Source organism: Tachypleus tridentatus, chromosome 2 (genome assembly GCF_004210375.1).
Source record: "Tachypleus tridentatus isolate NWPU-2018 chromosome 2, ASM421037v1, whole genome shotgun sequence".
Classification (NCBI taxonomy): domain Eukaryota; kingdom Metazoa; phylum Arthropoda; class Merostomata; order Xiphosura; family Limulidae; genus Tachypleus; species Tachypleus tridentatus.
In genome coordinates this window covers 27,754,234-27,777,239 of record NC_134826.1, presented here as the reverse complement: position 1 = coordinate 27,777,239, position 23,006 = coordinate 27,754,234, and the positions used below count along the sequence as shown (strand labels likewise).

Genomic DNA, 23,006 nt, shown 5'->3' with positions numbered 1-23,006 from the left:
GTAGTAAATTTGAGTGAATATTTATACTTTATGTAAATCAGACAATAAGACGGAGTTCTAAAATAATTGATGTTTTTATGCTTGAGTGATAAAATGTTCAGGAAAATATTTGAAAACTGGCTTTTTATTCTTGGTCATTTTATTGGTTTCCTTTCTATTCAACTGTGTGGAATTTTACTATGGTATCTTCAAAACAATTTTTGTATGCCTCATTTACTCTGACAAGTTAACTAACTGTGAGTAGAAGTTCTTAGTTTACTTTTCATCCAGAGATTTTTTGAATTCTATTTTACTTTGAATATGCAGAATTGAAGAATTCTATGGCAATTATCAACTTCTAGCTATCTGATCCTGGTAAGACATTATATATATATGCTTGAGTAATTGAAAGAAAAGAGAAAAAATATCTTTAGAAAATGTGACTAGTCTGCTTAGACATTTTCTTGACCAGTCTGTGTATACATCTGTATGTGTATGAAATTTCATACTGCTAGTTTAAACATAGCTTAGGTTTCAATGTTTATTAAGTATAAATTTTTGTCAAAAACTAAAAAATAATATATTATTTGTCTTTCCAGGACATACATATCTTTGCCCCCAAATAGAGCTATTACTCCACTTCCAGGGTTTCTTTCTTTACCCACCTTAGCATTCATCTGATTCTTTTCTTGCTTGTACCAATCTTTTATACCCCACTCATTTGCTCTTAACAATAGATTTCTCAAGATACTCTCCATTTATGTCAATGTTCCCTCTATCTTGGTTCAGTATATAAGCACCTCATTCAGATAATGTTATCAGTTTTTCTTGACAAAGCATCACTAATGGGTTTCCAAGCATTATGATTGTTTGTAGATAGTTTGAATGCTAACTATGATTTCTAAGTTGATTTTTGTAATAATAATAATTTTCTGAAAGGAAGCCACTTTGGTTTAAGCTGTCTTGGATTTATTTTCTTCTGTTGGTTTTTATTGAGTGTGATGTTTTGTAATTTTACTTAGTTTTTTTTGCGTTTACACCTTACTTGATGGCCAAAAGGTTTGAGAGTGAAAATTTTAGTTTTCTTTTCATCCATGTATATTGTGGTTCATACTGAAAGGTATATGTCATGTGAAGAGACAGTTATGCATTATTTGACTAGTTGAAACTTGAGTGATCTAGCCTACCACCACGAGGTGGTAGTATTATCTGACTCTCAATTAATAGATCCTCAAATTTCAGGGGTTTGAAAGCAGAGTTGTAGTTAATCTGAATATATCATTGTCTCCTGTTGTCTATGGACTTGCATCTCTAAACTCCAGCATAGTGTTTTCTTTTCACTTCACTTTGTTGAAAGACTTTCAGGGTAACCAACTTGATGGATAAAAAGCTGGATCCTTTGTTAACATGCATGTTGGTTCAACATTAGTCTTTTTCATTTCTCCTTGTTGTCATTGGAAGCTCAAATTTCTTTTGCTTCTATGGGGGGTCATAGTTCCACCTCTATTTGTAGGTCCAGACCCCAAAATCAGTACCTTAGTAGGCACCCAGAGTAGATTCTGTCTGTATCCAATGATTCTACTGTTGGATCAGATTGCCAGCAGTGCCATTGATTATTGTATATCTTCAGGGTCTGTGGGGCTCAGTTCCAACTTTTGGTAAAGCATATGTATCTTCACAAATTTGGAAGACTTTTAGTAAAGATTACAAGCTTTCTGTGCACAAAAAATAAGATTCTTAATGAAATACTTTTAGTAAAGATTTTTTGTGAAAACAGTCTTTCATTACTAGTCTGAGTGCAAAGTGATTTTGTTATGATTAAAAAACTATTTTCTTCCTCAAAATCTCAAACACTTTTTGCATAATCTCTAAAATCTTATACATACATTTCAAATGTTAATTTAAAGTAAAACTCTACATTTTGTTATTTTCTGTGCTCTTAACTGTGGGATCTATCACAAAGAAAGTTAGGAAATAAATATAAATTATGCTTTTTTCATGCTAGAATGACTACATATTGTAAGATGAAAATACAAATGTATAGTTTAAGTAGCATAAGTCCTTGTTTGATTGTTTGAAACACAATGGTGGATTTTAAGTTTTAACTTTAATAAGAAATAAAAAAAAAAAAGCACCTGTATTAATTAAAATAGAAACCTAGTAAATCCACAGACTTTTGTCAATGAGATAGAAGATTATTTATACCATGATGATAAAACTCTGATGCCCTAGAACTAAAAAATTCTTTAAAGCCATTCTCTGCTACTGGTCTGTTGTTGAATCTTTTGCCTTGTAAAAAATTGTCAAAGTGCGTGAAAAAGTTGTAGTTGGTGGGCAACAGGTGTGGGAAGTAAGGAGGATGAAGCAATGTTTTGTAGTCCAATTTGTTGAGCTACTGGAGCCTCATTTGAGCAATGTGTGGCCGAGCATTATCATGAAGCAAGATTAGTACTGTTCAACTGACTAATGCTGGTATTTTCTTTTAACACAAATTTCTATGTATTACTTCAAATTCTTGACACTAAACCTTCACAGTGATATTTTGGCCCTAGTTGAGCAAGCTGTGATGGATAATACTGGCTGCAGACCACCATACAGTAACCATAATTTTCCGTTGGTGAAAATTTAGCTTTGGGAAGTGTTTTGGCACCTCGTCACAGTTGAGCAGTTACTTTTTTTGTTGTAAAGGATCCATTTTTTGTTGCAGATGACAATTTGATCAAGAAATGAGTCATTTGTATGGGGCAAAATCAGCATAGAGTACACTTCAAAACAGCAAATTTTTTTGATTCTCTTTGAGTTAGTGTGGAACCCACTTGTAAATCTTTCCCACTTTTTCAATTTGCTCATGATGGTCTGAAATTGTGAAAATGCCAATATCCATTTCTTATGCCATTTCTCAAACAGTTTGACGTGAATTTCTTTCCACTAAGACTCACATCTCCATTACAAAACTTTTGTAATCAACTCTGTACTGTACATTTGGAGGTGGTTCCTTCATGCCATGCTCGGTTGATATTGCAAGCTATTTGCAATGCATTTTGAATTCATGCAAAAAATATGTGCAACTTTTTTCCATCATTAGTTGTAAGGGTCCAAAATATTGGGAATAAAGTTTTAGAAAAGAATAAAAGCAGGAAAGTATAGAAGAAAGCTTTAGTTTTTTATTGGTATATATGATTTCATAAAAAAGACATTTCTTATCCCTATAAATGACTAAAATTTTCATGTAAAATTTTGCCATTATTTTTTGAAAAACTTAATCTTTTTACTATATCGATCTTCCAGTCATGTCTACCTAACATTACATAACTTGCATTGATCAGTGCATGTGCACTCATGTTATGTATCCAATAATATAAAAGTGACCTTTAGTCTTTTCTGTTGTAGCTGTGTTTTAGTGGACTAGTATTTTGTAATATAGAGTCATATTTCAATTGTTATACATTATATATACAGATTATTACTATTTAGAAATAAATTATTAAACTTATTTTTCTTGAAATAAAAAACAATAAGTCTGGAAGTAAAGCAAACAATTATATCTTCTCACTACTATCTTTGTACTTGATTGTTACTGGACAAAGATTGCTAAGCCTTTTAAAATTTTGCACATGGAGGATATCAAATGAAGCTTTTTAGGTTTCATGTAGACAGTGGAATAACCAAAAAATCATAAATAACTACACTGTTACCATAAAATTCCATTATAATTTATTAACCTTTGTAACTGAAACATATTTATATTTTATAAAATATGAAACTTCAAGCAGACTAAAGACACAACCTATTTCATTGAAATCTGCGATCACAAGAATGTGGAAACTTTTTCAAAAATTAAAATGGTGAAGAAAATCACTATGGGAACACTAAGCTGTTGATTGGTTATTCACATGTTATGTATTGAAGTAGCTGTATATAATAGACTATTTCAAAAAAAAAATGGAAAGAGTTGACAGGGCCACTGTTTAATTTAGTACATAAGTTATATCTCAACAAAATAAAAAAATGAGTTTTTTATTTTATATTTTGGTTTGTCAATATGAGTAAAATGAGTTCCTGATTTGTACAAAGTTACAGAATTAGTATTTTGACATTACATGCACATAATCATAAACAGTACTGCATTCAGCATACTATGTGACTCACTAAAATCTATATTCAGATGTGCTATTTTAATATTTATCATTAAATTAAGAAATTAACTTGTATATAATATTAAAGTCTGAATTATAATTTACAATTTGATTCCAAACTTTTTGACATAAATTCATAAAATAGCTGCTCGATAAAATTTTAAATGCAAGTCAACAAATGTAATGACTTGGCTTTTGACCCCTGATCCATTGGGAAGGGGTTGATTTGTATTGCATTTTAGGAATTTGTTTTTCTGTGAACCTTCACAGTTTTGGAACTAACAGGACAGATAGATATTACCTATAAGACATTTGTTTCTAATTAGTTTTCTTGCATATATAATTTATCATATTATTCTTAGAAACCATAAGTTTCAGTATTAAATGGTATTATAAATCATTCTGTACTCCAAACTGTGTATTATGACAAAGTCATGAAGCATGTCATTTTACTGTACTTTCTTTTCAATACATAAAATTGAATATATGCTGAAGTCACGTTTGACATGAAGATGACATGAATGCTATGACTTGGCAGCATGTAGCTGCATTCTTCATTCTGATATCTTTGTTCTTTTCATTGTTATGTCTAGCAGTTTTTAACTATTTTCATTGTGATTGCTTTTATAAGTTCATTTTGGTTTTATGGTGTATAAATTATGTGTAGATCTATATCAGTGTTTATAGTGTAATAGGACAATGTAATGTTTGCATAATGACACGTGATACAAGATACTGTTTGTATATGCCATTGGAGAGAAACAGAACAGATATGTGAATAGTGGTTGTGTAAAGAACTGTATAAAAAAATAAATCCCTTAACAGTGCTAACATATAAGTTTGTTAATTTTCACGTTCTACTTGAATAAAATACTATTGCAGAATTAAATCAATGCATTATAAGGTTATTTGCAGACACTTTGTAAACTTATTTCATATTAAGATAGATAAATGACATTTTTATCTTTTTTTTTCTGACAGTTTGGCCATTGTAATACTTACGTGGACATATTATTATCAAAGTATAACAACAGTGTTAACTTTTCTATCTACAGTGAGATCACTTGTCTATAATAAATTTTCTCACTCAAGATATTTTGTTGTTTGTTGCTGAGTAATAAAGCTTTAAGGATGAACTGTCATAACAAATGCTAATTAAAAGGGAAAATCATATTTTTAATTTAGTCTTATTTGCCAGTCCTACATCTGTTTGTGTATGTATTTAAATATATATTATAAACCAGAATATCATGAGATGTTATATTTTGAGACTTAAGTATTTAGTATTAAAACCAAAACTTCTTGAGTATATGAATTTTATGAGTGATATAATAACCAAACTGATGCTTTAAATATCAGATACTTTAATACGTGTTTGAAATTTATATTAAAAACAGATGGTCAACTAAATAAATTATGTTAGTGCTAGAATTGTCAGTGTTGATTATTTTTTTACATAACTGTGTACATTTTTCAGTCATTAGGAACAAAATATAAGCAATATTATAGTATCATAGTGTCCCTGAAGCTTTAAAATTATGTCAAAAATACATTGTAAATACTTGGGAACCTTTTAACTTTTTTTTTTTTTCTTTCTATAGATGCAGTTCAGTTTTCAAAACTTTCCTGTCTTCTTGTCCTTTGTTTGTTTTGGGTTTTGGAAGGCTTGTGGCTATTAAAGCTCTAAATTATCATGAACATGTTACAGAGTATGGAGTTCACTGGAATTTTTTTCTTACTCTTGGACTTACCAAGGTAGTATATTTTATTTTGAAATTGTATTTTTGAAGTTTTAAACTAGTTCACTTAATGTACAGTCATAATCAAAACTTGTTTTTTAATTGATACTGCAGTTTTTATGTACTCTCAGAATTAAATTTGAGGAAACTATTATTATTTTTCATCAGCAAAATCCAACTGTATTCTAAAAACTGAAAACTTAAAGGAAATCCAAGGATGGAAAATCGGTGAAAAGAGATCTTACTTGTGTAACTCACAATTTGTTCATCAATTTGTTATATTTATAAGCTTAGACATTTGTGAAAGAAAATTAGATAGATAAGAATGTATATGTATAGTACACAATAGAACTAATGCCATGGAAGAATACATATGGTTAGGGGCTGTGCCATCCTCTTCCCAGTGAGGGACCTGCACTCTACATTTTGGGAAGGCTGAGACAATTTCAGCACCAGTAAACAACTTATTACTGCCACATGGTTAAGCCCCACTATGATTGCAGATACTTACTAAATATATTGTCAATAAGAAAGCTCAAATGCTTGTTGGGAAGTGTCTTATGTTGTGTCTCGTGTTTGTGTTAAAAGCCATCTGTTTTCAATGAAACTAACTGGTAATTTGTATACATGTAATAAAACTACTACCACTGTATTTTACTAATGTAATATTTTGTAAGTGCATTAGGTATATGTATATTAGATGTTATTAATCAAGAAGTTAAAATAATTAACAGATAATTTGTCCAAATATATTATAATTTTGTTTGTGTACATATATATTAATATAACACTTAAGTAATATGTCATTTATTAAAAGCTTACATGTAGCAAAACTTCATTTTTTTCTTGAAATCATTTAAGAATATTTTGAAGCAATTACATGCACTCATATATGTAGACACACACACAAAGTACCCATTAACATTACTTGGTAAGATAATGGCAAGATTACAAACTTACATTGCTAAAATATGGGATTTGATTCTCTGTGATATATACAGCAGATAGCCCAATATTTTGCTCTTAAACAATCATCTACCCCTTTTAAGAGGGAATAGTCTAACACTAATTTTATACTGGATGTCTGTGAGATGTACGGTTATAGGTCACCAATGTTCAAAACAACCCTGGCTGCATTAAGTATCAGCATAAAGTAGATGATAGAGTGAATAACTTTATAACTAAATTATTGTTCCTTTACCATATTATAATACAAAACAGTAAGTTTGAATGCTAAGTACAACTGGTGAAAGAACTAATGAGTCATCAACTGCACATCAAGACATTACTACTGGACCAAAGTTGGTCTTGATGTGTAAAAAATTGAGAAATCTTGGTTTAATGTACAGTGGAAAAGGAAATGACTCTTAATGTTATAAACCTTTGATATGACATAGTAGTATCACCCTTTATAAAACACCACAAAATTGACATTTACCTTACATATAGTTTTGCATAACCTTTTAACAAACAGATTATAATCATTATTTCTATATGACCAAAGTACATATCATTCAATTAACTATGTGACCTATAGTAAAAGAAAAACTCTTTGTAAAACATACAACCATATTAACCCTTTCGGCGCGGTTAGCGACCTCAGTCGACTTGAAGGCTCAGCAAGGCAGGCAATCTTCATCGACAAGATGTAAACAACATACCCTTGTGGCTAATTATCATAATCACGCAGGCCTGTAGACCCACTTGAGGCCAGAACCATGTGTATTCATTGTTTATTTGGGATTCCCAGCAGGTATTTAAACCGGAGGTCATGTGATTTCTTTGTTTTCTAGCCTGTGTAGATCATACTGTTCGTTGTTTTAGAAGATGCCTTCCTTGCATATTCTGTTGATACTTATGACGTTGTTACAATGCCAAAAGGAATAGCTTATATCATTAAAGAAGTAATTGGTATGATTTGTAACGATGAAGAGAGTGACAAAGAGTTTGAGCCAGATGATAATGAAAGCTTACTTGTAACGGACGAGAGTGATAATGAAGACATTCATGGCCTGGAATCTGCCCCTGCTTAAGGTAAGCACATGGTGTAGTTAGGGTGATATAACTTATTGCATAAACTGACTGATCAAGGCTAGTTCTTGTTAACGGATATATAATATATTGTGCAGACTGCAAGAGCAACTGTGAAAACCCAGTATCTCCAAGACTATTCAGAGAGCAGATTATTCAAAATTTGCTGGAGGGATATGTCAGCAAAGCCAAACAAAAAGGAAGACCAAGTACTGATAAAGGTCAGCACTTTGTGGAAAGACATAGTATTGGGCAATATGAAGACAAAAACACAAACCTGATTGTACTGTTTGCAGGGATAGATACACAGCTGAATGGAAAAGAAAGCAGACTAATTATTTCTGCAAACAGTGCAATCTCCCATGTACTTTTTACCATGCCATGAGATATATCATTACCACAAAGACTATCGATGGGCTGCTGCACAAATTGTATACAATTTATAATAAATTATTGTGCTTTACATGGCACTTCTTCATTGTGTATCAGGGTGTTTTCCTTTATTCCTGTTACTCTTATGTGTTTAATTTAACATATATAGTATTGGGTACAATCACTGAATATTTCAGGGACTTTTGCTGAGTTATTGCCAAGATATCATGCTTTTAATACTGATACCATAATTAGTTGAAGTATCAAAAATATATATTCAGTGCCATGCCAAGCATTAAAATATTTTATTCAGTGCCAAAAGGGTTAAAAAAAAGTTCATTAACAGTAAAACAACACAAAAGACATGCTTTTAAACATAGGTAACTTGTATTGTTTCCAAATGCAAGAGTACAACATTAACATTAAATCCTTTAACATAATATTACAAAAAATTACTTTGACCCTTTTAACACAGAAATTAATACACAAATCACAACAGATAAAATCATGTGGTTACAGTAAACAAAATTACAATATCCCTTAATAAAGAATAGTGCATAATTATAATAAATATGTTAATAAAGAAAATATAAATATTTGATAAACTAGAACATCATGAAAGTAAAATAAAAGTATGGATATGAAATATATGTACAACACTTTCTGAAATATCCTAAAAATAAAAATGCTACAGGGTTATATTTGCTTTCCTCTCAAGTTACATATATTTACAGTTACTTAGTAGTAAACACAAGGCCCCAATTCCTCTCATTATTACAGGGCCTTAACATTCAGAAAAAATATCTTATTCACATGTGGTTGTTATTGTACTTATTGATTCATTTATGTCATACAACACACATAAATGACTTTGTGAAAAGGTTCTACTCATCTATAGAACCACAAGTATATAATTGAAATTTGCATCATTACGAACATTTATCACCATTACACATCTTCATATAAATAAATAAATAGCCTTACCAAAGAATAGTTGAATTTAATACTATATCATCAAAATCTGCATGTTTTGAAGGTACTCCTGATGTTTTATAATCGGGTTCTCAACAGCATACACTTTCTTCAAGTCTCTATCTGCACATAATATCCACGTCCACTATGAACTCTTTCCTCATGTAAATTCATGCCATATATTTTATCTTCTGGACTCTTGACTCAAAACTATAATGAGTAATCTAATGTCTACAATGTGCTCTCCAGTGGCACAGCATTATGTCTGCAGACTCACCCTACTAAAACCAGGTTTCAATACCTGTGGTGGGCAGAGCATAGATAGCCCATTGTGTAGCTTTTGGTTAATTCTAATCAATCAAAGTCTACAATGTAGAGGTCTAATGTATTCTTTGATTCACTGTATCCTCTGCTGTGGATTGCAGTTTAGACTGTTCAAAACTCATCAACACAGATTGGATTAACAAACCAAAGAAATACAGAAAACGTTCTTGTAATGATATTTATTGCACAGTATGTTTAGGGTTTTTGAGTTCTTTTAACTCATCTAGGTTACTATATGGTGAGTTAAAAATGAATCAAAACCTGTAGGATCTGGGAGTTTGGGTTAACTGGAACTCTGATGAGTGATGCCATAAATATATAACATTCCCATACAATACAGGTATGTAACATAAAGACAAATACAAACTGTGTTGTCAATAGCAAGAAATTCTAAACGTTCTTGATTGAATACATGCAAGTTGGAAAAGAATTGGCTATTCTGGTTGCTCATCATGCACAATGTACAAACAACCATTACACAAGTGGCATAAGCATACCCCTGCAGTCTAAGTCAAAAGGGGGCCTGAAAAACTTAAGAATTACTGGGAAGGGGAAGAAATGTAGAGGACCCAATTACTTTTCTTGCATGGGGCTTATTTTTTGTAGTTATAACACTATGCACTCTATGATTTTCAGTATTGCAGCAGGTACATTAGAATACACATTGTACATTTTACAGTTCTAAAAAACACCATTTTTAAATTTGAAAAATAGTATGTTTACTAATTTATGCAATAATATGGTATATTAAAATACTGTTAAATTCTCTGGAATATACAGAAATACATACACATGTAGACATGCATTATCAGTATGGACCTTAATGACTGCACTTTTAGTCTTAGACATGAATTTATTAATACAACCATGCATATTGTACTGACACAAAAAATCAAGTGAATGTCCTCCTTTTTTGGGAGAAGATGTGTAGAGTTTTGAAGACTCATGTTTTTGTGTTTGTGTGAAATGTTTGACATTAGTTCTGTCGTGTACTATAGTGTAAATTGTTTTATACAGCCATTTTATATGTTTTCATAAAAGAATGGAAATAATTTTTTGAGTCTGGCTATCTCTCTAGGTAGCCATTCTACTTGTGCTTTTGGTTTTTAATGTTTGTGTATCTAATAAAAGTCAGATTAACTTGTGCTAAGCCTCAGAACACATACTGCAACAAACTGAAGTTTTTAATTTATTAAGGATATCTACTTGAAGTAATATTCATTAAGGATATCAACTTGAAGTAATATTCATTAAGGATATCAACTTGAAGTAATATTCATTAAGGATATTAATTTGAAGTAATATTCATTAAGGATATCAACTTGAAGTAATGTGAAGCTCAATTCTCTTCTTTTATAGCTGGGTAACATTTAATACTGTAATTATTTGCTTGTTTTTATTTTCTTATGTAAGACTAATATGCTTTCTGTTGTAAGAAAGGTACAATTCAGAAATTTTGAAATGTATAAGTTATAGCTTTGGTAGCCTTTTATACAGTATTTTGAAATATCTTGGAGACCACTTAGAAGAAAAAGATAATTGAAAATATTGATTCTTTTTCAGGTATTATGTACAATATCTCTAAATGCACTCCCTGTGTATGTGCATGTAGTTGTACCAGTTCTGTATCAGTACTTATTGTCACAGTATAGAATGACAGAATACTTGTTTAGTGATGAAAGAAATGGCTTCCTTCACGCAAATAAAGAGGGTTTGTGGTCACTGTTTGGTTATATTTCCATATATGTGTCTGCTGTACAAGTTGGTAAACTGCTGTTTAAACCAAGGTATAACTTAAGCATTTTTGTTACATAGTAATACTTTGTCTTAATGCTTGTTAATCAAAACATTGTGTAGTAGTTATTACCTTGAACAATTTCCCTACCTTTTAGCAGTGAGTCTTTATGAAGATGTGCAAAAATGCTTACCTATAATGACACCTCAGAAACTTTGGTGCTTTGATGGTGTTAAATAATACATATACTATTGTGCTGTTACTAAAATATAATCTATATTTCATATTTTTGTATGTTTTTTTATTTTCTCTTTGAAATTAAATATGAGTGGTGTTTCTATGATTTTTGTTACAATTTAAGTAATAGTATTGTTCTTAAAGTATGCAAAGATTAAATGTAGGAGGGAGCCCAGATTTCTCATATGTTCTGTATGTGGTATAATTAATTCCTCAAATTTATAGTAAATCCATACACTAAAAACTCGTTGTTTGTTCCTTCCTATCCATATACAGTGAAGTTGGGTGGATAGCTAGGCCTCTTTTTCTATTACTTTAATACTGTCTATAGTTTCAGTTGTTTCATCCATTTGAATAACAAGTTAAACAATAGTTCTAGAAATATCTAGAGCATGGAACTTTTAAAAATATTTAGCCAAAATTATACTTCTTTCAACAGGAAAAATTGTATGCTCAGCCATTCATGAATTTTACAATTAAGAATAGGTCATTTAATACAATAGATAGCATGTTCCCATCAAAAACGTGATAGCTAGCCCTGCCAGATGATCTTCAACAAATGTGATTTTTATGTTGGAAGAGAAATTGCATAAGTAATGTAAACATAAAGAGAAACAAAATATATTTGTGCATATAGTTATACCAGTTCTGTATTGATAGTTGTCACATTATAGAATGAGAAGATACTTGCTGGGTGATGAAGTAAAAGGCTTCCTTCATACAAGTAAGAATAGTTAATTCTACACATTATGCAAAATCACCAACAACATTATACAAAACACTTTGAACTTTGGTAGTATTTTTTTTATAGCAAAAGACTAGCAATACTGAAGAAACGTTTGAAAAGTAATTTTTCAAGCAACATGTTTTTTTCTACATTTACGTCTACGTATATATGTGTGTGTGTGTGCTGAAAGAAGTATTCAGTGACTTTTTGAATACTGGAAATTACACTTTACAAGGTAGTTGCAGGAGCAGACAAGTACAATACTTATAGTAAATCACAAGCAGACAGTATTCATATCATACTTCATACTAAAATTCATATACGAATGAGTTGATTAATAAAACCATTTAACACTAAATTTGTGGAGAAATGAATTTACTTACTTTTTGTTCTCCCTCTGCCATTCCCCCCGTCACACTAAACATGCTTGCCTTTCAGCCGTGGAGGTATTATAATGTGACGGTCAATCCCACTATCCATTGGTAAAAGAGTAGCCCAAGAGTTGGCAGTGAATGGTGATGACTAAGTGCCTTCCCTCTAGTCTTACACTGTTAACTTAGGGATGGCTAGTGCAGATAGACCTTGTGTAGCTTTGCACGAAATTCAAAACAAACCAAACTCTCTGCCATTAAAAATATTCTTTTTCTGACAAGGCTTACCAGAAACAAAACCAAAGGAAACTTTTTAATCAGTACTTTCATTAATAATTAGGCTCTTTTTTTGATTTTACCATTTCTATTACAAAAAAACAACAATTAGATGATAAACATTTTGATGATATTGATCAGTATGAAATTGATTTTTAGGCAAATCACTTGTTAAAAAAATGTATTTTTTTAACAAAATGGTTTTGACTTTTATCACTATTTTCTGAGTTGGTTTCACATCACCAAACTACTTTTTGTTTCGACCTAAATAACAATTTGGATCAAGACCTGTGTGCAATGTATGTCATTGGTATGCATGCATCATTTAACTTACTATCTTATGGTATGTATCTTTAACACAATGACACAGTTTTTAATCTTTGATAGGGTTTTAATTCAAAATTATGTAAATCCTAGTAAGAAATCTGTCTATGAAGTTACTCTCTGCAGAAGAACACAGACAAGGGTGATGTTCACTATTTCAAAGATAGTTGTATTTTAGCAAACACTGCCATGTGTGTGAGACTATTTTATAACTGTCACTTGAGGTAGAAAACTTCACTTCAGTTATTACTTTTATTCTATCTTGTATTTGAAAGTACTACTGTACCACTTATTTGTGTTAAATTCATCATATTTTTTCCCTTATTTATAATGTCTTATTTCTATTTTCATGGTTCTTAATGCCATAATTAAATATTGTTTTCACTGACAACATTTAGTGTATGTTTTTATCTTTACAGTTAGTTTTTCTTTTTTCATTCAGCCAGTAACAACTTATTGCTAGTGTGTTTTTACATATAAGAACCTCAAACCCCTAGTTACTATGGTGATTAAATAACTGTTCTATTTTATTCCAAATCTTGGAACATACACATTTTCCAATATAACTGATTTTTTTGTTTCATTTTAGAGTGTACCATTTTTTTCTCTTCAAAAACATTTATCAGCAGGTGTCATATACTACGACTTATTTTCAGGCAGTGCTATCACTATTCGGTAAAAATTATACTTACAAGACTGCAGGAGGATGTGTATTTGTAGTGTTGAGTGTTTGTAAAAACCAACTAAATAAATAGAAATAAAACATTTCGCTGAGTTAAATGGAGAGAGCTGAATAATAATGCCTTTAAATAAAATTACCAAAACTGTCTCCTTAAAATTGTTCAATGGATAATAATTCTAAACTACGGAATAGTCATGAAATTCTGAATATTCATAAAACTGGGCAATCAGTGAAATTTTCTAATTAATTATTCATTCAATTAATTAGTTATTCTTGCATGAGATTAATCTTCTAATATGCAGCTTTATGTTTTTTTAAAGGCCTATAATATAATAGATATGTTGAAGTACAACAACTTAGGGTTAAGTTACATTTTTAATTTTAAATTATTGTACATAAAAATGTCTTACCTATACAGTTTAGTAAGAAAACTGTAATAAATTATAAATATGATTAATACCACTCCATCAAATTCATCATACAGATTTTCACAAGACTATTCGAGCTAAGTAAACTGATTTTAATATAAAACTAATTGTTCTTAGATATCATGTGATGGATAAAAATAAATATTTCTGTTACAGTATGTGAAAGATAATATATAGTGTGTTCCAAAAAATTTACACATTTTTTATACTCCAAAAATATAAATACAAGATCTGGTGATTATCAGATAATAAATACATTTATTTAAAGACTAATGATGAAAGTTTATGTTTGCATAATCTCTTCTTATACCACATGTTCAATGTAGGCTCCACATTTACTGATAACAACATGCATTCAAATTGACATATTCTTCCTGACTTCAGGGAATGTTTGCAGTGGGATGTCTCAATCTCCTGGCAGAAAAGGTCCTTGATCTCATTAATAGCCTGAGGTTTTAGATTACCTATAAAAAGAAGTCTGGAAAGTATGGAGGCCATTTGGTATCATCATTAAAAGAAGTCAGTTGGTCTGGGAAATTTTCACAAAGGTAGTAAGTACCTTGTTTTCCAAATAGCCCCATCATGCTAGAGCTACTCTGTTCTTATGTGAATATTTCTATTTTTATGTCAAGATTGTTTGCATTGTACAGGAAGTTTAAATTCCTCAGTTATTTTATGATAGTTAACCTGGTCAACAGGAGCTGATTTGTCTTTATGAGGATGTGGAATGGTCACCATATTCACCTGATTTGTCTTTATGACGATGTGGAATGGTCACCATATTCACCTGATTTGTCTTTATGACGATGTGGAATGGTCACCATATTCACCTGATTTGTCTCCTTCAGACTTCTTTTTCATGAGTTATTTAAAAGACAGAATTTATGCCTATCCCAATCCTCGAACTGTTAATGAGCTTGAGGACAATACTCACTGGGAGATTTGGACCATTTTCTGAAATGATAAATAATATGGCAGTTCAAATGCAAGCTGTTATCAGTAAACATTGAGCTTACACTGAATATGTGTGAAAGGGATTACAGAAACAAACTTTCATTATGATCATTAAATATATGCAGGGTCCATATGGACCCCAGGTGTACTGATGAAGGTTAAGCAATTGTACTTTTATATAATACTACAAGTGTTAGGTAGAAAAATTGTAATGCAAGAGGTGTAAGTGTTTACAGTTTATAGTAATATTTTATATTAACTTTCTGTCAAGAAATTTAGACTTTAAAAAAAGTTATTGGTGTTTTTTTTTAACTTTTTCTTTTGTATTAAAACTATATGAATTTTGTTTGAAATGGCTGTTACTGTATATTTTAGGGTTGTAGTGGTCTACCAAAACTAGCATATGGGCCACATGTATGGCCCTTAAATACCCTCATGGGCCACAAAAAAACCTATTTCTAGACTCACACATGATCTTTCAGTATTAATTTTCTTATACAGTATGTTATTAACATATGCATATTTATTTTTTCAGAAATACATTAAAAGAGTGGATTATTTTCCTTGGTTACCTGTTACTTGCTGGAGGAATGTTTTGGATATTTATGCTCTTTTCTGTTGAAAACATAGAACCTTGTTCAAGAAGAACTACAAATCTTTCATATGTTTTGTGGATGGTAAGATTTATTTTGTCTTCTGTTGCCTTTTAATTTTTGAGAGGATGTCTAAATTTGTTTAAAATGTAAAATTTAATTTAAAATATGTGAAGTATGGACAAATAATTTGAAAAAAAAAGTATGTGGGACAAAAATTAAAGGTAGTGGTAGCAAAAATATAAAGTATAAGGGAACATAAAGGAAAATTATTCAAAATAATTTAAAATAGTACATACAAGAACCAGACAAATGAGATATAATTCATTTGATATTTAATCTTTTGTAGCAATTTATTTTAATTTTTTTACAAATTTATTTTTTAAACATTCATTATTTGATACTTGAGAATAAATTAAATTTGTTTTGGTCAGTTTCAATGACTTTGTAGTGTCTGAAGACATCTCATTTTAGGTAATTATTTGAAGATACATGCAGTTTTCAGTTTATACTTGAAATTTCTGTCAAGGTTATTTGTACATGGAGAACTTCCCCGAATGGTGGTTCGTATATTTGATAACAAATTAATGTTTTCAAGCTAGATGCAAAACTCGAGCATTTTCAAATAGTTAATTATTGTTCATTAGAAGGATAGTCGGGAATTAAAAAGCATTCGAGTTTTGGGTATAGTTTGAAAACATTACAGTTTTTGTCGGTGACCCTGTGTGTTAACTTCTTACCCAGAATTGATAACAACTTGAACATTTTAGTTGAAACATGATTTTATACATAAACATTTCATGTATTGAACTTTAACAATCTTATTTGGCTCATACATTGTTAATTTTAATGTATTCTAAACTTACTTGACCAAGAGAAAGGGCAGCATTATTGTACTTTTGAATTTTAAACTTTTATGATGACAGAATTATCTTGTGCATTAAACTCTTGAAGTTTATTATTACTTTTTGTTTGGATCATTGACTTGAAACTGTTGAAATATTTTGATCACAATTTATATATATGTACTCATGTTAGAAGGACATCATTTATCATTCGTATATTTTGTTTCAGCAGTGATACAGTGACTTCTATGAATACCATCATTTATGATACTTTAATTTTACCAGGATCTATTCACTTGTACATTAAAATTATATCTTTATAATTTCACACTTTACATAAATGTTATTTTAGTTTCAATGTTTTTGTTTTTTAGTGTATGTGTTACTTGTATTAAAATCTAAAATATGTAATAATTTCTGTTGTTTTCTTGTTTAATTAAAAATAATGCAAAGTTAACAATTTTTATTTATAGCATTTCAGTGCCTGTTTGATTAGAATTACAAATCATTTCAGATTGCCTTTAACCTCTTTATTATGGCAGTTCAGTTAGCCGAAGTAATCTTGACCTGTTTATTAAGAGCACAAAAATTGATGTTGGGACCAAGAACCATTCTGATGTCCAACAATGAAAAACGAGAACAATACAGAACCATATTAGTGGAGGCTGTCAGTCAAAATGCATTGTTGTTTTTTTTGGTTGCTAATGTTGCAACTGGTGCTGTTAACATGTGTGTTCAGACATTGTATACTTCATCATTGACTGCTGTAATAATCCTTGTTTGCTACAGTTCAATTTTATGTTTAGGAGTAAGTTCTTTATACAAATATTCAGTGCAATTTAAATTTTGGTAAATATGTATATTATGTTTTCATTGTTTTTAATGCTGTGGTTATGGTTGTTGTTTTTTTTAAATAATACACAAATAAACATTTTTTTTTCACTACATACTTGAAAATGCATAGTAGTTATAGTGTTGGAATAAACTGAAAATGCATAGAAATATTTATCTAGTTATGAAGAAATTATATGTATGAAAAATGTGGACTAGATATTTATTGTAAGCTAATATAAGCTCTTTCATATTTTGTATGTTACAAATCTTAGTTGTAAATGATTAACACGTGTTGTTTTCAATAGGATATAATGACCACAACCAAATGATATACACAAGATTTGTATTTGAAATCTGAAATGGCATAAATTATCCCTTTTATTTGATAAAATTATCAGTAAAACTTAATGAAGTACATAAATGAGGAAATGAAAAGTCTTGTTTAGTCTTATAATTAGGCAGTTTTTGTTTTTAGTACTGATATATCCACAACATAAGTTTTCATTTATATCATACATAATTTTGACTGATTCAGTATTCAGTGCATGGAAAGTATATCTATGATCATTCTATCATTTCTCCTTTCACGTGTAAAATGTTATAAACTCAATTTCATGGTGTTCTGATATAAATTAATTAAAGTTTTAATACCGATAACACCAATCTTGAGATTACACTTTTACTTTAAGTGGGTTTCTCGTCATCATGGAATACAAATTTAACAATATAAATTATGTAAATTTCCAAATATATATGAACTGTAATAAACATAAATATTAAAAATAATATTAAATCCTTTACAAATGTAATTAGTCAGTCAACTGAAATGTAGTTGTTTAATGTAGTTTTTAAAAACATCTACCATTGTAAATCAAGGAAGGCTAATATTTTATTATTATGGAATGGCTAAGTTATTGAATTCTACTTTTTCTTCATGTTTCACATTTAACCATTATCCTTCATCCTTAACAGTTTGGTCAAACAAGGTGACCACGTTCATTCATTAAGAAACAACTGGGAAGTTCAAAGAATTGTAAAACCAGATAACATTCCACCAAAGGTTTTATATGTGAGCCACTTGCTGTTACTTTTTTAACACTTTGAACAGTAGACAAATTTCACAAGATTAAAAGTTAGTTGACGTTACTTATCTTTTCAGGGTAGGTGATAAAAAATTGTCTCGATAATTATTAGTCAGTTATTTTTACATCAGCGTTGGGAAACGTTTTTTTAATGTCTTATAAAAGATGCTTTTAACGAATTCTGCTGTTGTATTGACTCGTCAGCATGTTTTTTATAATAGGCAGTGTTCCCTTACTAATATTTTGATATTCTTTGTAGAAGTTAACTGCTTATGTAGGTGAGGGTAGATGCATTTAACAACGTGCCGCAAGAAAGACTTGCTTTGAAAGTTGTCTTTGTAACTATAGAAGATAAGGTTAGTTCATTAGGTAAAAAAACTACAAGTTAACATCTGAAAGAAAACAAATGAATGCTATAAATGGAGTTCAAACAAATTGTACGTATATTATGAGCAGGCTTAAGCCTTCTTCTGTAGCGTGTAGGGGTTTTGATGTGGACGTTCCATATGCCAGTGTGTCTTTTTTGAAGTGATAGTATTTTTTCTAGAAACGATCCAAAATCAACATTACATCCACTTGTTGTCAGTGGTGAACAATTTGAAAAGGCTACTTTGCTGTTCTCGGCTTTATACCCATTAACAAACCAATCCTCACAGCATCGTACGAAGTTGCGTACTTGACTGCAAAGCAGGGCAAACCACACACCATTGGTGAAACACTCGTAAAACCAGCTGCGTTGAAGATGGCGAATATCATGCTGGGAAAAGCTGCTGAAAATAAGTTATTCCAAATTCCTCTTTCAAATGATACCATCAGCAGCAGAATAGGTGACATGAGCAATGACATCTTGGCTCAAGTAGTTGCAGATCTGACTTCAAGCCCAGCAAAATTCAGCCTTCAACTCGACGAGACCCCCGACGTTTCCAGTCTAAGCCAGCTTGTATTCGTGCGCTACGTGAAGAACGAGATAAAAGATTTTTTATTTTGTAAGCCTCTTACAACAACAACTAAGACAGCTGACGTGAAGAAACTTGTGGATGACTTCTTTAGAGACAACAATCTTTCGTGGGGTATGTTTTCTGCAGTTTGTTCGGACGGAGCTCCAGTCATGCTGGGACGAAACTCTGGTTTTGGTGTGCTGGTGAAAGCCGATGCACCACACATCATTGTAACACACTGTGTTCTGCACAGGCATGCGTTAGCGACAAAAGCCTTGCCTTCACAACTGGCAGAAGTATTAAAAATTGTAGTGGAATGTATGAACTTTGTGTGAAATAGTGCCCTGAAGCATCGCATTTTGGGCTCTGAATTCGAGGTACTTTTGTACCATTCTAACGTTCGGTAGTTATCCTGGGGTAGTACTGAATTGTGTTTTTGCCATGCGTGTAGAATTAGCCCTGTTAGTGCTCTCGCAAAAACATGCAGATTGCTTCGAAAAATCTGAGTTCATTCTCATTTTGGCGTACATGGCCGATATATTCAATGCTCTTAATCATCTCGATCAACAAATGCAGGGCGGTGGAGTCAACATCATCGAAGAGGAAGAAAACCTGAATGCTTTAAAAAAAAAGCTACCGTTATGGAAACGACGAACAGAGAATGATAACTTCGCAAACTTTCCCCTGCTGGAAGACTGTGTAAGTAAGATCGAAGATGTGTCTGAAATCGGAGACATTTCTGTACCCGGGGAACTGAAGCAAGCAATTGCCATGCACTTAGATGAGCTCGCAAAGTCTTTCGACGGATACTTCCCCACTAGAGAGTCATATCCAGCATGGGTGAGACAGCTGTTCACGTTTAGTGTTGCGACAGCAGATGTCAATGATGAATACCTCGACGAAATCAGTGAACTTCAGCAGAGCCAGGTTCAACAGCAACTTTTCAGAACAACAACACTCTCAACGTTTTGGTGTCACCAAATCGTAACGTACCCTCTTATTGCTAAGAAAGCCCTTAAGATATTCATACTGTTTGTTACAACGTATTTTTGTGAGCAATCCTTTTCGAGGATGGTTGACACAAAAACGAAGAAAATGATATGAGAATGGCACTTGCCAAGGTAAAGCCGCGCATTTCTGAACTTGTCTTTGAAAGGCAACAACAAAAGTCACATTGATTTTGCAGTAAATATTCATTGTGTTATGTTTTTGTGTGAAATTCATGTTTTGTTGGTTTTGTTCTTTGAACACAGTGATATTGTGTGCAACTGATGCATGGTTCATTTTGTGCACTAATAAAATATCTACTTGTATTTTGAATTTGAAAAAAATCATATTTTATTTTTCCAATTATGAAGGGTTTAGTGAATGCAAGTACGAAACTTCCGGGGTTCAGTACTTCCAATAAGGTTAAGAACCACTGTGTTAAACAAATTAGACAGTACAGCAATATCACGCTCTCTAAGGATATTTCAATTGAATAAGAGTTAACAGGAGATATTATACTAACATGTTCTTTCACTCGCTTTATCAGTCTTCTTTCAGCAGAATTGATGTAACCTTGCTGACAGCAAGGACAGGTAAATTTATAAACTACAAATGTGTGATGACTGTAAGGTAGAAATTTGATCCCTAAATCTAAAATAAAAGACTTCAGCGAATATTAGATCTAAACATTCATCTCGGTGCATCTACGAATACAGTTAAAGTATATTTATCCACATATGATTAAACTGATAATTATAGAACACTTGGATACATCTGGCGTACCAGCATTTTGTTTATTTAAATAACCATGAAGTATTCCATCACTAAGAGAAATAGGAAAGTCATTCTTACACGCAAATTCTGTAATTAAACAGTATTTTAACCATAAAGTTTTCTGTTTAGAAGAAAGTGAGGTTCTACTTTTACAACAAAATTAAGTTAGTTCAGAAAACCACGTTAAGGTTGTTTTTGAAATTTTCGCAAAGCTACACGAGAGCTATCTGCGCTAGCCGTCCCTAATCTAGCAGTGTAAGACGAGAGGGAAGGCAGCTAGTCATCACCACCCACTGCCAACTCTTAGGCCATTCTTTTACCAATGAATAGTAGGATTGACCGTCACATTTTTACGCCCCCATGGTTGAAAGGGTGAGCATGTTTGGTATGACGGGGATTCAAACACGCGACCCTCAGGTTATGAGTCGAGTGCTTTAACCACCTGGCTATATTAGGCTTACATATTATGGAATAGTCATATTGAGGAAAACATCGTTGTAAATCAAGTTGGTCTCTTCCAATAGTACGTGTGTATGATTCAATATTAAGACTAAAAGGACAATCAATACAGCGAACGTTAATCATATTCGCGTGTCAAAAAGACAAAAATATATCCGTATATACGTCATTTTCAATGAAGACAAACAGTTTTCAGTTAGACAATAATGAATGTTTGACATAAATCAACCAAATTTCATCAAAATCCGTTAATTTTTGACTGGCGTGTAAAGCACAAATGGTGTAAAAATTTAGTTTCCATGTCAACAAATGGGGGTTTGTTTGGATATTCATCACTTTGCTGTAACCATAAATTTTGACCCTCCAGAAAACTAATCATTTTTGAATTTGTCAGTAGTCTAAATGTATGTCAACTTTCGTCCAAATCCGTTCGGCCGTTTTGGAAAAATTCTACTGAAAAATGCACAAACAAACACACATACAGGGGTGAAAACATGAATTCCGTTCATCTTCGGTGACGGAGTTAATCAGCACAGTGCACACTACTGTTAAACTTCAACTGTTCTTTACAGCATACTAACTGGAATATCCTGGATAGGTAATTGTATTTCTGTTTTATTGTTCTAACATAAGTACATAAAGATACCAATATTGAAAAGAAAGACATACTTTTTCAAGAATTCTATCACTATGAAATTAAATGGTGTCCAACTCCCTTTATGACCTTTCTCGTGCCATCTTGTATCACCATGTTAAGTTGTGATAATTTCATAGGTTTCCGAAATTAGATACGAAATAAGTTGGGCGTGGTCAACTTCCAGTGACTCTCTTCGTGTCATACTGTATCACTGTTACGTTTGGTGCAAATTGAGCAAGAAACATGGAAATGTATAAGAAACACACGTACAGATATTGACGTTTATTTATACAAATGCTATGATAGTGAGCATTTTGAAAGTTCCAGTAAAGTATGGCTAAAGGCTCCGTCGTCAGAAATATAAAGTAAACCATAAAATGTTATGTCTGATACCTAGTAATGTATAGTGAATCTAATTCAAACACAAAAATAACAAATATACATATATATTAATTCAAGCTTCATAAAACATAAAAATATTAATAAAGGGTAAATGTATTTTACAAAGTAAAAATCACTTCTGTGACCCATTGCAGAAGTAGATAATGTTTGTTACATTATCTTCTTAAA

At 31.4% G+C, this 23,006-nt stretch overlaps 1 protein-coding gene across 9 annotated transcripts in view; it reads left to right on the top strand.

The window, feature by feature from the left end:
• The window catches only part of LOC143239861 (uncharacterized), a 40,582-nt gene extending 22,228 nt beyond the window's left edge, over positions 1-18,354 (top strand). For 4 of the 9 annotated variants that reach the window (XM_076481474.1, XM_076481456.1, XM_076481463.1 and 1 more), the window contains 4 exons: positions 5,717-5,870; positions 11,117-11,340; positions 15,823-15,964; positions 17,240-18,354. In XM_076481474.1, coding sequence (XP_076337589.1) covers positions 5,717-5,870; positions 11,117-11,340; positions 15,823-15,964; positions 17,240-17,578 — 859 coding nt within the window. In that variant the 3' untranslated portion in view covers positions 17,579-18,354. Of the gene's footprint in view, positions 1-5,716; positions 5,871-11,116; positions 11,341-14,717; positions 14,885-15,822; positions 15,965-17,239 lie in introns of those variants that run through there. The other 5 variants (XM_076481483.1, XM_076481488.1, XM_076481511.1 and 2 more) reach the window with 5 other exon arrangements.
• The last annotated feature ends 4,652 nt before the right edge of the window (positions 18,355-23,006 follow it).